Source organism: Ixodes scapularis, unplaced genomic scaffold (assembly GCF_016920785.2).
Source record: "Ixodes scapularis isolate PalLabHiFi unplaced genomic scaffold, ASM1692078v2 PGA_scaffold2__306_contigs__length_199485367, whole genome shotgun sequence".
NCBI classification, from domain to species: domain Eukaryota; kingdom Metazoa; phylum Arthropoda; class Arachnida; order Ixodida; family Ixodidae; genus Ixodes; species Ixodes scapularis.
Window position 1 is genome coordinate 58,431,277 of NW_024609857.1, and position 14,883 is coordinate 58,446,159.

The 14,883-nt window shown below is 45.9% G+C and overlaps 1 protein-coding gene across 6 annotated transcripts in view; it reads left to right on the forward strand.

Annotated features, from left to right (window-relative positions):
- The window catches only part of LOC8037970 (serrate RNA effector molecule homolog), a 44,774-nt gene that overhangs the window by 7,599 nt on the left and 22,292 nt on the right, over positions 1-14,883 (forward strand). For all 6 annotated transcript variants that reach the window (XM_042291882.1, XM_042291881.1, XM_042291884.1 and 3 more), the window contains 6 exons: positions 5,883-6,056; positions 8,668-8,837; positions 11,697-11,808; positions 12,353-12,413; positions 13,072-13,237; positions 14,291-14,494. In XM_042291882.1, the coding sequence (XP_042147816.1) occupies positions 5,883-6,056; positions 8,668-8,837; positions 11,697-11,808; positions 12,353-12,413; positions 13,072-13,237; positions 14,291-14,494 (887 nt within the window). The remainder of the gene's footprint in view (positions 1-5,882; positions 6,057-8,667; positions 8,838-11,696; positions 11,809-12,352; positions 12,414-13,071; positions 13,238-14,290; positions 14,495-14,883) is intronic.

Sequence of the window (14,883 nt, forward strand, 5' to 3'; positions counted from 1 at the left end):
GGAATTAGATTCAGAGCACGAGAGCTTACCATCCGATGAAGAAGCTCTTTAATGTACTCCTGGTTCGGGATCCAAAATTGGTCGGAATGTCACGGAAGCCGACGCGCCAAGATAAAACCGAATGGAATAAAGGGGACAGCTTTTTACCTTCAATATTTCCATTTCATACTTCTAAACCTGAACAGCTTGCAAGCATTGTACATGCACCCTCCAGATAATTAAGGAAAAAAATAATGTGCATTGATCCTTTCTTACTATTCCTTTGAAAACGAAAGCTGACAACTAATAAACATTTTTTGGGGAAAAATATTGACTGTCAAAGGGTTAAGGGTGACACTACCCAGAAAAAACAAATTTCTGCAAAAAAAGTTGATTAAAAAAATGCCATACTACTTATATCCATCAACATCCAGAAAGTATTCACAGAAAGTATAATTTGTTTACACAGCATAGTTATTTTTTTATAAGTTCTTTTCAGTCCACCGATGCTACAAAAGAGGTAGAGGTTTGAGCACCTTTAACACGTTTTCCGTTGTTCCGCTTTTTGGCATAAATTTCACTTTAGGAAAACTATTGTTTCAGTGTGAAACTATAGAGACTTTTATATTTGCAGCTTATATGCCGAAATATTATGGATCTGGTTCCTGTGAACTTATGTTTTGCATTTTCATGCCCCTTTATTATGAAAAATAGTAAGTTGCAAAACTTGGTAAAAGTAGGGGTTTTTTTTTTTATAATTTTTTTTATTTGGGAATTGCACATTTTTGAAAATTTCTTTTTATAGCAACCGGCAACAGGTATTCCAGTATGCATTCCACCAGAGAAATATGTGGTTATCAACACTTTCTCAATGATAGATTCATTGACCAGATTCCATGCAAAGACATGATTAAAATACCGCGAACTTGACAAGGAAAACGAAATGGCGCACATACGACAGGACTCTTAAAGGGATGCTGAACCGAAATTTTGATTCCACAAAACATGTAGTACAAGCGTGCAACAGGGTGCTACAAACACCAAAACATCACTTATACAGCGATATCTCGAACGGATGACCATATTTTTCAAGAAAAGGAGGCACATTTGACAGATGTTCACGTCATGCTCCTCCGAGAAGGAGAGGGAATAGCCTCGCGTTTTCTCTGCTCCGCCGCCTTGAGGGAGCGAAGTGAAGAGAGGAGGAAACAAGATATGTTGACGCGCCTTGTCGGCCTCGTTCAATCTCGACCTCTTTTTCCAAAAATATGGCCGTCCATTCGAGATATCGCCTTACGAGTGTGTTGTAGGGATTGTAGCGTCCCGCCTGCATCTCCTGCATTGTTTTTCCCTAAAGCCTAATTTCGGTTCACCATCCCTTTAAAGGGTCACTAAAGTGGATTTTGAGATCCTCTTTTTATGGTGCAAACTCAATCTATCTGCCCTAAGTATCGCAGAAAACCAGGGCTAAAGAATTGATTGATTAATATTCCAATTATTCAATTAATGCTTTAATCGTGATCAAAGATTTTAACCGGTTAATCGCTCAAATTCTGAAAAAACAAAAAAACACGTTTTTTTATTAAAAAATTTGTAATTGAAAAAAAAATTGACCACAGATTTTGTTTAAGTTTGTTAGTAGTCGAGTAATTTTGGTCATGAATTTTATGTATCCAAAGTTTGTTACCGGTGACGTTCTTGTTCCTCCCAAAGGTGATGGGAGAGGCACGCGTTGCATAGTTAAATGGCGGATGTTTGACAGAAAATTCTGGGCAGCTTTGCTGGACAAGAGACTGGAGATTCACGGGGCCAATTTTGGACATTCCTCTGACTGAAGTTTCTGTAAAAATAGCGACAACACACAGGAGGAAGGCCCTGTGATAGCCGCAAGGCCCGGTGTGAGCTCTTCCTTGTCCCATGCGTGACACCGTCCCTGCCCTAGAAGCAAATCATTGGGAACCCTTCAATAACTGCGGAGTCCAGAATAGTCAAAGCTATGCGCAGCGAAGGCGACAGATTAGTCAGAAATAGTCAAAAGCACAACATAAGTTTTTCTTTAAATTTTACTTGGAAATTTCGGGAAAAATAGTTGTTCACACTTTGTACCTTCCTTTAACGAGTTTCCTCATCTACAGTTGGTTTTCTCGAGGACACATGAGCAACTCTATATATAAGCTGATAACTCTCTTCAGAGGAAGGAAGACGGGGGAGGGGGGCATATCCTGCACCACATTTACTTGCTTCAGTATTAGGCACTGCATGGTGTTGGACGAGTATACCAGCATGAAGGCAAACTTCAGGTGAAATTTGAATTTAATGTGAGCTGCAGGGGAGATGTTTTCAACCTGAAGCAAGGGCAGAATATTATATCTGAACCGACTGCTTCAACACCAAGCGAGTGTCTGTTTAGCGCAGCAGCGACTATTGCGAACAAGCATAGGAGCTTGTTCCTGCTGGAGGATATTGACAAACTTCCTTGCTTCCACAGCTGGAGAAGTAAGCTCTAAGGCTCTTTGCAGTTTTTCAAAGACACATCAAAGTTGATCCCTAATTGAAAATATACGCATGGTGCCATCTATCGCACAGTAAAAGAAAAAAGCAAAGGCAAAGAGCATAATTTTGCCTTAATTAAAATATTATGCCTGGAATTTAGTGCAATTGATTACCGTAATATTCCGAGAGATAGGCCACCTAAAATCGAAAGCAAATCGGTCGGAAATAGGGAGGGAGCTAACTTTTGATGTGCAATAAAAAAAAGCTTGAGCAAATGATAGGTTTAGATTTTGTGACCTACAGAAGTTGTAGGGAAGGGAGATGAACCAAAGACGATTGTCCTTGCCAGTCAGTAATGTTCACTTCTCTCCTGATGTGGCTGAATACCACCTTTTCTACTGAGGTCATCACTGGCCAGGGCCCTACAATTATTATAAGTGGGCTATCTTTTGGTGTTTCAAATAACAGCGTAACAAATCGTGCCCAAAATATGAGTGGGTTACCTTTGGGGTTGGGGCATCTCTAATATTATTACGGTTATCAATTAATTAATCAAATAAACAGTGGCAATTAATCAGGTTAAAATTTTTAATCTACGCCCAGCACCAAACACCGCAACACTCCTTTTTCGTAAGACGTCTGAGAAAGGGGGCTTGTCATGGGTGTTTGGTCGTGTTTTCAAGAAAGAAAAAATCACATGTGATTGTAATTTTCACTTTTACAGGATGCTTAGGGTGCCTAGAGATTGTATTCACACCATAAAAAGATGATCTCAAAATCCACTTTAGTGCCCCTTTAAAAAGCAGTACTCTTTGCAATACTTTCATGTCCTAAACGAGCCAGTTTAATGTGATTTGCTCTTGCAAAGCAACACAAAGATAGGAGCCATGTAGTAGCTTCATGGCTTAACAATCATATGGCATTCTCACAAAAACCTTTCCCAGAACCAGCATTTTTTTAATTTTTTTGTCAGAAAAATTAAGTTTGATAAAGTTTTATGGAGGTTTAGACAGCAGGTAGTTAGGCCTTAAAATGGCATCTGATGTCTGCTGTAGATCAACATTTTAGCCAGTACAGTATGACTGGCAAACTGGAGACTTTAAAGTGCATCCCGCGGTATAGGCTGGGTAACCACATGCCGGTAAGATGCCCATCCACATAGGAACGGGCGGGAGCTGGGGCCCAGCGTAGAAATGACCCTCGGGTAATCCGGGCATAATGCAAGAGGTGTACAAGGTCCTCGAATCTATTCACTTTCTTGCTCAAAGATTTTGAAGCATTCGAGGAATACAAGCTTGTGAGTAGAGAAAGGGTCCTTGGAAGTGGGGTAGCTATGTGCGAAGAAGACTCCCGTGTAGCAGAACTTCTCGCATCATCTTAAGGCTGGTTCACACATTTGGGTCTGACTGTGCTCGAGTGCGTTGCGTTTTCTCATAAGTTCTTTCAACGAGAAGACGTACTGGCATGCCAGCATCGTCCCCCAGGTGGCCCTAGAACTTCATATTGTGACGAATGACAGTTAATGAGGCAACGAAAACTGAAGCAAACTAAACGTTTAATGGGCGAACTTGTGCCCAAAACAAAATAGAAAAGGGCTAGCGTCGATGGTGGCGAAACAGCAGGATCAAACGCTGGGGCGAGACTGACTGCGGTTCGCCACGTGGACACATTGGCTTGGGGAACAATCGGTGTAGAAGGTTCGGTGTGAAGAAAACATTCGGACCTCGAACAAGCAACAGCGTTCTCGAATTTACCAGAACATTAAACTGAAAGAATAAATAAAAGACTCTTAACTCCCAGGAGTCGAACCCTGGGCCTCCGCACGAAAGTCAAGCGCGGTAACCACTCGGCCACGCACGCGCTCGCTCGCCGACGTGCGTGGTAATATGACGGGTGGTTTTGCCGTATTTGCGAGATCAAATCTACGCACGACCTATGAAAAATGGTCGCTCACTACGTTGTCCAAATTATTTCGAGTTGACGGATAAAGAATGACGGCGTAAAGGATCATGAATAAATAAATAAATAAAAATATACATGACGCTCATATGGATTCCAGGGCTACCTAATAATTGGATCCAGTCTGCCAGTATCTTAAAGGGGCGGTGCAATGATTTTAACACTGAATGAATGCGCAGCTTGTATTTTTTATATTGTTTACTTCGGCATAAGTAAGAGAAAAAGTGCCACCATACCCCACAATACCTCTATTTCGCTGCGTAATCGCAAAATAAAAAACACTATTTTTCCCAACCTGCGGCCACATGGTGGCCGCAAATGGAACCTGTGGTGAGACGTCATTCGGAGTGGTTTTTGTAAGTGATAGTGTTAGGCGATTGTAAGCTTGATTTAAGATTAAGTTTAAAAAATCTTGTTGTTTAGGCATGCAGAGACGCTTCAAAAGCCTAATATTGCCGCTAAAAGGGTATGAATTATTTGTGGCGCCATCTACCGCAAGTCAACAAAACCTGCCGTCGCCGTCATCCGGTCATCCGTCGACGCCCGAGGTGCCCGAGGGGCCTACGGCGGCTACACGAGCAACCCGGACGTTTCGTCTTTCCCTCGCTCGACGGAGTGCGTTGGTCGTGGTCCGTAGTATCGTGGTATCGTTATTGTTCCTGGTGTCTCGACCTCGACTTCGACTTCGACTGCCCGCCGCGTCGCAAGCATCTTGCGCTCGTCGTCGCTCAGGCTGTCCGTCCATGCTGCCATGTTGGTCGGGAATCGGCGGGAGAGCGGCGAGCCTGGCGAGCCGGCGAGCGCTGGGGAAACGGAAGCCAGAAGAACCCAACCGGAAACCAACGCCACTCCGAATGACGTCAGAGGCGAAGCTGGTGCCGCTTCAATGTTGAGTTGAGGGGTGCCAGAGATACCAATTTCTTTTATTTTTTTTAATGAAAACTGGGGCAAGCAGGAAAGAATAGTTTTCGGTCCTTCGTTTTATATGTGGCCGGGATCAACACCCGCAATTAATTAGCCAAAGTCCGCAAATTGTTGCACCGCCCCTTTAAGTGGAGAGCCTAGATTTAAGAGGGAGTGACTCAAACCATGGAGGGCTTTTGCAATTTAATGGTGGACGCCTCCTTCACTTATCAGTTGCATGTGCACAGGCACTGTGTTGTCAAGAGGTGAGGAAGAAGACGGACAGAGAGGTGGAGATGCTTGCGGACGATTGACGCTTTTGACTTGGCCCCGCTCCGGTCCCCGCAGCTCATATTGCAAGCGTGGCCCATAAACTATATAACCCCTATCGGGCAGTTAGAAATACCCTGTAATCTAGCACATTAAAGTTGAGAAGTTACAAGGAGACTCAACACACTTCAGTATGGTCCAACACAAAGGTGTAAACCGACCTTCGGATGCAGCTTGGGAACCAATTCTCTACACGCTTGTTGCTCGTTCCCTCTCAGGGAACCTGAAGGGGGCATGACCCAGCCTCCCATGATGACCTTCAAGCAGTTCCTGGGCTCTCAAGACGACGGCATTGACGATCAGGAGGCCGTGCGGAAGTACAACGAGTACAAGATGGACTTCCGGAGGCAGCAACTCAACGAGTTCTTCGTTAACCACAAGGAGGAGGAGTGGTGAGTGCGCCTTCCCTCCACGGCACTGAGGCCGTCTGCTTTTGGCGGGGTCGAGGCTCTTGAAGTGTGTCAGTATACGCAGGAACCTTGGGGGAGCCTAAGATATTAGAATGACGAAGCAGTTCAGTTCTAGAGGTTAATCACTGTGATATGTTTGGTTTATGCTTCATGCTCAACTTGCAAAAGGTGTGAATGTAACCTGCTGGTGTAAAAAGGAACTTTCTGCAAGGTCATGTCCACAGCTTTTGTTTCGGTTGGGGTAAAGTGGGCAGGCTTTTGAACTGAATTGAGCGGGTTAGATTAGGATTATGTGTGTAGATTTTTTTATGGAAACATTGAATGCAATGGCATGCTAGGTTTGTTTTGGGAGCAGCTAGGAATACTCCGTTTCACCTTACGATGGACTGCATCGAACGCTACAAGCCATCCCAGCCAATCCAGCTTCAAGAATGTAACACGTAACGAGGCGCCTTGCACATCACTGCGTCTCTCACGATGGTCATGCGACACTCGGCAGGCATTGGATGCCTTGTAGCTTCCTCTGCGGTTCATCATAAGGTGAAACGAAGTAGGTATGTATAGAAATATTAGCTTCAATATCTCATCATACCGAGTGCACACGGTGTCGGGGAAAGGCACGAGCTTAGCTGTGGGAAGTGTTCAGTGTTCTACATCGCTTCACTTGACTAAAGTATGCTTCGTTAATTTTTATTCCAAGGCCTTTTTTTTTTTACATTTTTATTACAAGGCCTTATACATAAGCCGCGCAAGGTGTTGTGCCGGACTGTTAACTTCAAATTTGAGAGTCGTGATTGGAGCACTTTTTGGCTTTGAAGTCTCGAGGAATGAAAACCAGTTTGTTGTAATGAACTGAGAGTGTTAGCATTAATGAAACGGGTCTTTCATTTTATTAGTATACATTGTTAGTCAGACTCATTTTTGTAATCCCGTTTCAACAGAGGTGCAACATTGAAGGGCAGGGTTTTCAAGACTGCATGTGTTCTTTTATCATATTGAATTTGATTACACTGCACCCAATTTAGTGTGGTCTTCCATACAGTTGCTGTTGTTGGGATAAGTTCAAGAAGTGAGGCAAGGTAAAAAAAATATTTTGGAGCATACCAGAGTAGATGAAACAAAAGTTCTTTTTCTGTTTTTTCTTTGGCAGTTCAAACATTTTTATGTCCTTCCTGGTAATTCATTCGTACACAATGTTTCACGTTGTAGTCTGTTTGAACTTCTCTCTGGCCGAAGCGGAAGGTATGGATCTGCTTGAATTCTGTGCCCCCAGTGACGGAATGTGCCCACGCAGTTCCTAGCTCCCGCGTCTGCCGGGGAGATGCAAGAGCAGCCGGCAGTCGTGTCCCTCTGTTTCCTTGTTGTTGCTGTAACTGGTGTGCCTCTCCCTGACAGCCTGATGGTCACGTGTGACGCTCTTCCTTTCAGCCGACGCCTGGAAGAGCTCTGTCCTTCCTTGCGTTTCTTTGCGCCGGTAGCGGCTAGCTGGGCAGGGTGCGCTGCGCACAACGCAGCGCTTTTAGGCGAAACCAGTGTTGGCAGGCTAGCTTGGTCAGGCGGGCGTCGCGCTTCTTTCGTTTCGGCACGCGTTATGTGGCCACAAAATCAGAAAATTTACTTTCTGTGTGTGCCCGAAGAGAAAAAAGCCCACTCTGCAGAAGGTGAGGATTCAAAATTTTTGTGTTGGTGTGTGTTGCCAAAACGCAGACAAAGTGCCTCCTTGACGCGGGGATGGTGAGGGGATGTTCCAAATGGTTCACCTTTTTTGGTTAGGGTTGAGTCGTTTCCTGACTTCGTCACTTCCTTACCGTTAATCTCTGGTTGTTCTTTAGGTAGTATTCACAAGCTGTTAAAACTGCCTATTGGTGCTGAGATTGTGCTGACGGTCCTACCGCTATCTGTGCTTTACACCATCAACTTGCCATTCTTGGCAGATAATTATTAAACCAAAACTTCCATCGAGTCTGCTCTGAGCAGCAACTGACTCGGCTGCAGTGGCCAGTGAATACCACCTATTGGAGTGTCTGGTAGTCAGTTAAGGCAAATGTTGTATGCTACATCTTTCAGTTTGCTTGGGGCTGGCCTGATATGCTAGCAAACTTAGTGCAGTTTCAGTGGTGAAAAGCATTTTTTGGATGGGCATTTGAGCACAGCCCATATGCTTCTTGAGTCACCTTCTATACTCAATTTGAGGAAGATTTAGGGCACCGGGTCTGCTCTGAAATGCCTCGCCACATGTTTTTGTCAAATTTCGGGGGAACATCGCAGAAGGCAGTGTAACTCAGCTTGGTCTCTTTACACACGGAAAATAGAAAATTTGCATAAGTTAAGGGCCTTCAAATGGTTATGGCAATTATCGGCTCAAGCCATTATCTCTACAAATTGATGAAACAAGCATGGGATATCTAATAAAACTTAGCAGGTATTCTGCCTCTTATCAATTTCGGCCAGATAAAAGTAATGCTGGAAGCAGATCCTTCGTAGGGAGAAAGGGAGGCCATTTGCGGCCAGCAGTGCCCTACGAAGTCTGTATTAGCTGTTGGTCCATGCTTTGCCCTGGTCTCCTCTCCCTGCCCGTGCTGCCTGGAACCAGGTTCAAGTCCAAGTACCACCCAGAAGAGTTTGGCAAGCGCAAGACGGAGCAGATGAACGCTCTTCAACGCCGGCTTGGCGTCTTCCTCAAGCTGCACGAGACCGGCTGGATCGATGCCGTCAGCATCGACGTCGAGAAATCGGATCGCATCGTCAGGCTGCTTGACGCAGGTGAGGCACGATTCGATTCGTGCTCCTATGATTTGCAAGACATGAAAAGAAACAGGTTTAAGGGAGAAAGCTTCGGGGAAAAATAGCTGCAGTCTCTGTTCAGATAAGATCATGCATGCAAGTCCCGACATACTTTTTGTTTTTGTTGATTTTTTAGAGCGCAGCTCTTAGGGGCCCGTTTCCAGCCTGAGCAGCGTCGGCGTCGCCGTCGGCGTCGGCGTAACCGCGCCCCTCCCTCTCCTCCTCCTCCCCCTCCTCCTCCCCTCCTCCTCCTCTTCCTCCCCCTCCTTCTCCTCCCCTCATTGTGTAGTATGGTCCGGGCGGGTCACGTGACCTCGGGGGGGAGGGGGTCACATGACCCGTTTCCAGCCTGTGCGGCGTCGGCGTCGGCGTCGCCCCTCCCCCTCCTCCTCCCTCTCCGCTCCTCCTCCTCCCCCCTCCTCCCCCGCCAAGGTCACGTGACCCCGGGGGGTGACTCCCCTCCCCCCGCCGAAGTCACGTGACGGCCCGCCCAAGGTCATGTGATCCCGTCCCCTCGAGGTCACGTGACCCCCCCGGACCTCTGCCCTCCTCCTCCTCCCCCTCCTCCTCCTCCCCTCATTGTCTAGTATGGTTCGGGGGGGGGGAAAGGGTCGCGTAAGACCCTTTCCGGCTTGAGCGGCAAGGAGGAAAGCACTACGAAGGTGGAGGAGGGGGGGAGGAGAGACGAGGAGGCGGAGGCGAGGGGAGGGGAGGAGCTTGAAGGACGAGGAGGTGGTAAAGGAGAGGGAGGGGGAGCAGGAGGGGAGGAGGACTAGCAGGCATGATCACGAGGGAGGTGGAGGAATATACCCTCCACTCCTCCTCCTCAAGAGCTGCGCTCCAATTCGGCGTTACAGGAAGTTGTAAACGGCTTTCACTTTTTGTATGCTACTCCTCAGCATGTGTAGGAAACAATAAAAAAATATTTTGCAAGAAACATATTTGAAGAGAAAAAAAAGTTGTTAAGCGTGCCAGAACGGCATATTTGATTTTGAAGTTGTGGGAGAAGCGCTAAGTAGATTCACTCACCCTCAAACTCACACTCACACTCACACCAGAAAAACGGTCATTCACGTCGCGCTGACTTTCAACTCAAATTGTATTTTCGTCTTCTTTCGTTTTTCTTTTACCCGTCTTAAAATTGTCATCTCACTTCATTCTCTTCTGTACAAAACAATTAGCAATGTCTATCGCACATTACTTTCGAGAATCGAGAAAAAACAATTCTTTTTCTGTTAGCGTTATGGATGGACTGCTAACACAGGTGTCACTTCTTTTTATGATGTGCGCTGCCTCTATTATCTTACGTGTTAACTGAACATGGTTCTTTGCGATTATGGTGCTATTTTCGAAGTCCCCGGCGCACCCACAGTCACGGGAGTGAATGCCCAAAAGTCCTGAGTTAGCTAATCGGGTGTTGTTGTTGTGTTCCCTTAATCTGTCGTTAATACATCTTCCAGTTTGTCCTATGTATTGTTTGCCGCATGATAGGGGAAAGGAATAAATCACTCCTTCTGAGCAAGGTATGTATGGGGTTTTATGCTTTTTAGTGCAGACGGTATTAGTTTTTGGTATGGCGTTAACTTTTTTACAAAGGCCTGATAAAACCCCATACATACCTTGCTCAGAAGGAGTGATTTATTCCTTTCCCCTATCATGCGGCAAACAATACATAGGACAAACTGGAAGATGTATTAACGACAGATTAAGGGAACACAACAACAACACCCGATTAGCTAACTCAGGACTTTTGGGCATTCACTGCCGTGACTGTGGGTGCGCCGCGGACTTCGAAAATAGCACCATAATCGCAAAGAACCATCATCAGTTAACACGTGAGATAATAGAGGCAGCGCACATCATAAAAAGAAGTGACACCTGTGTTAGCAGTCCATCCATAACGCTAACGGAAAAAGAATTGTTTTTTCTCGATTCTCGAAGGTAATGTGCGATAGACATTGCTAATTGTTTTGTACAGAAGAGAATGAAGTGAGATGACAATTTTAAGACGGGTAAAAGAAAAACGAAAGAAGACGAAAATACAATTTGAGTTGAAAGTCAGCGCGACGTGAATGACCGTTTTTCTGGTGTGAGTGTGAGTTTGAGGGTGAGTGAATCTACTTAGCGCTTCTCCCACAACATGAATACCCAACTCGCCCGAGCATCCATTCTAAGTTGATTTTGAAGTTTTTGTTTATGTCATGTTTGGTGGCACCTACTAAAACTACAAATATAAAAAATCCCAAATATTTTGCACTTAAAATAGATTGTGGGAACTATTAATTTACACATGTACAGCATTTTGAAGGTTATACATTTTGTGTCAGAAATGAGCAAACATGGCTTCTTTGATGTTTTGTCACAAGATTTCTGAGCCGTAGATGAGAAATTTAGCTAGTGCACTATGACTGCTGGCCTGGTGTCTTTAATGTGCATCACGCAGTAGTGATACACAGTGTCACGCCGGTACAATGCCCTTGCTCATCCAAATCGAAACGGGCAGGGTTAGGAACTGAATCCAGGATGTCTGGATTCTGCTACATGGGATTTCGCTCCAACGGGCTCCGAGCAGCCTTGTGTTAACACGCGCTCGGCCACCGATGCCTCTCCTTGGTGCTAAGAAGTTTTCAGAATGATCAGTCTTTGGGAATGCTATCATATGACAACATAAAAGCCAAAAGGAATTAAAAAAAAACAAAAAAACTAAGGTAATTAGTTAATGTGTGCTGCATTTATTTTCAAGAATTTGCGCTCTTTTTGCTCGGTGTCCTGACAATCTAGCTTCTGGTTTAGTTGTAATGTATAAGCACCATGCATGTTTGCTTCTGTCAAATGCAGTGGTGATTCTTCTGGAAGGAGGGACAGAGTACGACCTGCAGGCCCTTGACGAGCCGTACCAAGAGGAAAAGCCGGTCGAGACGCAGCAGTTCCCGGCCGTGAGCGGCCCAAAGTGAGTGCCGCGTATGCTTCGCTTTACCGCTTATGTACAGTGCTCGAAACAAGGGAATTGTAGGCATATTGTTTCATCCAGCACTTCACAAGTTCAGAGTGTTGATCGCGTGCAACATCGACTCTGAAAATGTTGCACAAGACCTGCTGAGCAGAGCGTATGCCTCATCTGGATGCGCAGTCTGGCACTGTCATAACCACATTTCCAAAATTGCTTGCTCGTCCTAACAAACTAACCGTTGCTGTCTGGGGAGCATTGGAGATCAAGAAAGTGGCAGAGATGGCATTAGCCCCCAAACAGACACAAAGAAGCATAGGGCATATGTTGCAAAAGGTTTGAAGCTTTGAAGCCATATTTTTGGTTGATTGGGCTTTGAAACCCGAGAAAGACAAGAAATGCTCAAATGTTGCAGACAGTATGCAGTGCTCTGGAAAATATCTCAGCTCTAGCATATGCCTATTGTTTGCTCTGGAATAGCCTAAATACAAATTTACACCTGAGTTCTTTTGTGTGTGTGTACTAACTGCTGCAATTATATTTCCAGGGAGGAGAAGGGAACTACAGAGAATGCCGAGGTCAAGGAGGAGCCCACACAGCCCAGTGAGGTATTCTTCCACCTATTTATCTTGCGAACCGCTAGTGATCTTTTGTTTCTTTCTAAAGCGAACCATGACAAGTGCCGCAAACATAGCAACGTGAGGACCATGAGGTCGTAGGATGTGCGCCACACATTGCATTAGGTCGGATGTCTCTTGGTGTTCCTCTTAAGGTGAAGCAGCGTATGGTACAGTTTTGTTTTTCAGCCACATTTCTTTTATGGTGGCTCTTGTGAGTCTCAGACGAGGGAGAACCAGAAGGGTTAATCTGTGCTGCTGTTCCTCATTAACTACTTTGTGTGATGGAAAAGGAAGGAGCAACAGGTTTTTGTGTCACAGGAAAAGTTCATCAAGAAGCAATTGTAAAATATAAAGAAATAATGACACTTAAAAAAAAAGTATGGGCATCTGTTGTTGGCGACAGCCTTCCTGAAACCTTTCTCATCGGAGTCCATTTTAGGAAACGGTGATCCTAGAAAATGCTGGGCTGTTTGTTTGTGATCGCCTCTGTGGCATTGGGGCTCCGTGTCGGCCTCCAGAGTGCAAATTGTGGGGTTTGAACCCTGGGTGGTTCCTTCCCCAAAAGGTCTTTGGAGCACCCACCGCCTGGTGCCTCGGTTGCTTTGTGGTGCTATACGTTGCCCGACTGTTTGTGCGCTCTGTCCAGGCAAGCGATACGCTGCCCTCACCCGACCACTCGGAAGGAACCCGGGAAGATGAGAGTCAGGCGAAGAAGGAGGACGAAGACTCCAAGTCTGGACGAAAATCCCGCTCCCGTTCCTACAGTTCCAGCGACCAGAGCAGCTCCGACTCAGACTCGGACGACAGCCGCAGTGAGTGCTTTTTCCCCGAGCACGTGCCAAGGTGCTCAAGTTTGTCTCGGCTGTACATCGGCGTGGCTACGGTCACTCGATTCTAAGGAAGCAGCAACATTGCCTTCCCTGCTGTGCCCCAGTGCCACGTGTGGTGGCATTGTAAAGCTGCACACTTTTGTCTAACAGGAGAAGGCTTATCTCCAAACTCGTGTCGTAGATCTATTAAAGGGGCGGTGCAACGATTTTCGGACTTCGGTCAAAGATTTCTGGAAGTTGCCCCCTGACACTTCTGAAGTAGAGAACAGAAAACCGATTTCGCCTGCGCGTCCTAGTTTTTGCGTAAAAAAAAGATAAAGATTGGTATTTCGGGCACCCCTCAACTCACTCCCAGTCTTCAGGGTCACACCTGGTCGCACTCCCAGTGACGTCATTCGGAGTGCCGTGTAGCTTCCCGTGTGCTATCTCGGAGGACGCTTCCCCTCCCTCTCTCTGCGTACATTAGCGGGCGCTATGCTGCAGCTTAGAGCCGAGCGAGGTCACGTAATCTTTCCGCGGTAGTTCCTTCGGCTGCCACTTGGGGCTGCAGGTGGGGGAAAAAGCTCGACTTCTGTTTTGCGATTACGCAGCGGAATCGCGACATTTTTAATGAAGGAAGTGTTTTATCTATCCTCTGGGACACGATAAACAACGTAAAAATGACGAGATGCAAATTCTTTTAATCATAAAATCGTTGCACCGCCCCTTTAAGAATTGCCGATGTTCTGACATTGTGATGGAATTTAGACCTAACAGAATAGTAGTGTGTGAGAATTTTTCGATTTTTTTAATGACAATTTGTTAGCATAGTTTTGGACCGGCTCACGCGGACCGTAAGGGAGGAGAGTCTATTGATCCCTTGGGCCAAAATGACGGCAGTGTCGTTACTTTTTTGGGATCTCTTGACTTTGTGTGTGGTCAGGGATTCCTCAAAATGAGGTGTGATAGATAGTAACGGTGATTCTGCATGATAAAAACTCTTTCCACGACACCTAAAGGTCTGTCATCCCACCTGTCTTGTCATCGCACGCACAGGTGAGGACGACCAGGACTCTGGGGTTCCCGGGGAGGAGAGTGGAGGGGAGACAAAGAAGCGCACCAAGAAGATGAAGAAGACCAAGACAAAGGTGCGGCCAGCATCGCCCGAGAGGAAGGAGGGCAAGGAGGAGAAAGCCAAAAAGGAGGAGGACAGGTCCGAGGACGGGGAAGGGAGTTCCAAAGCGGAGGACGAGGAAGAAGGTGGGCCTTCCTCTTGAGCTGCCGAGGCCTTGTCCTCGTCGTCGTTTCGCTTATCCGTCGGCTCAGTTACGTTAGTTGAATTAGCTATGTTGAAATAGAAAGACAATGTGTTGTATCTATGTTTTAAAGGGGCACTGACACATCAAAATCATATTTTTTTTTATTATCCGAAACGATTGAAAACGATGCCGGGACATTACCCTCAAAATTTGAAATTTGGGAATTCAGTATTTGTGAAGTAAAAAAACAATTTCCAAATGCCGAATTCGAAGTTCCCGCGCGATCGGCGCCGGTGCCTTGACGTCAAAAATTGCGGAGACCTGAGAGTCGACTTTCTTTCACCACTCCCTGCTGTTGCCATGGCGACCCAAAGCGAGGAGGAAAGGAGC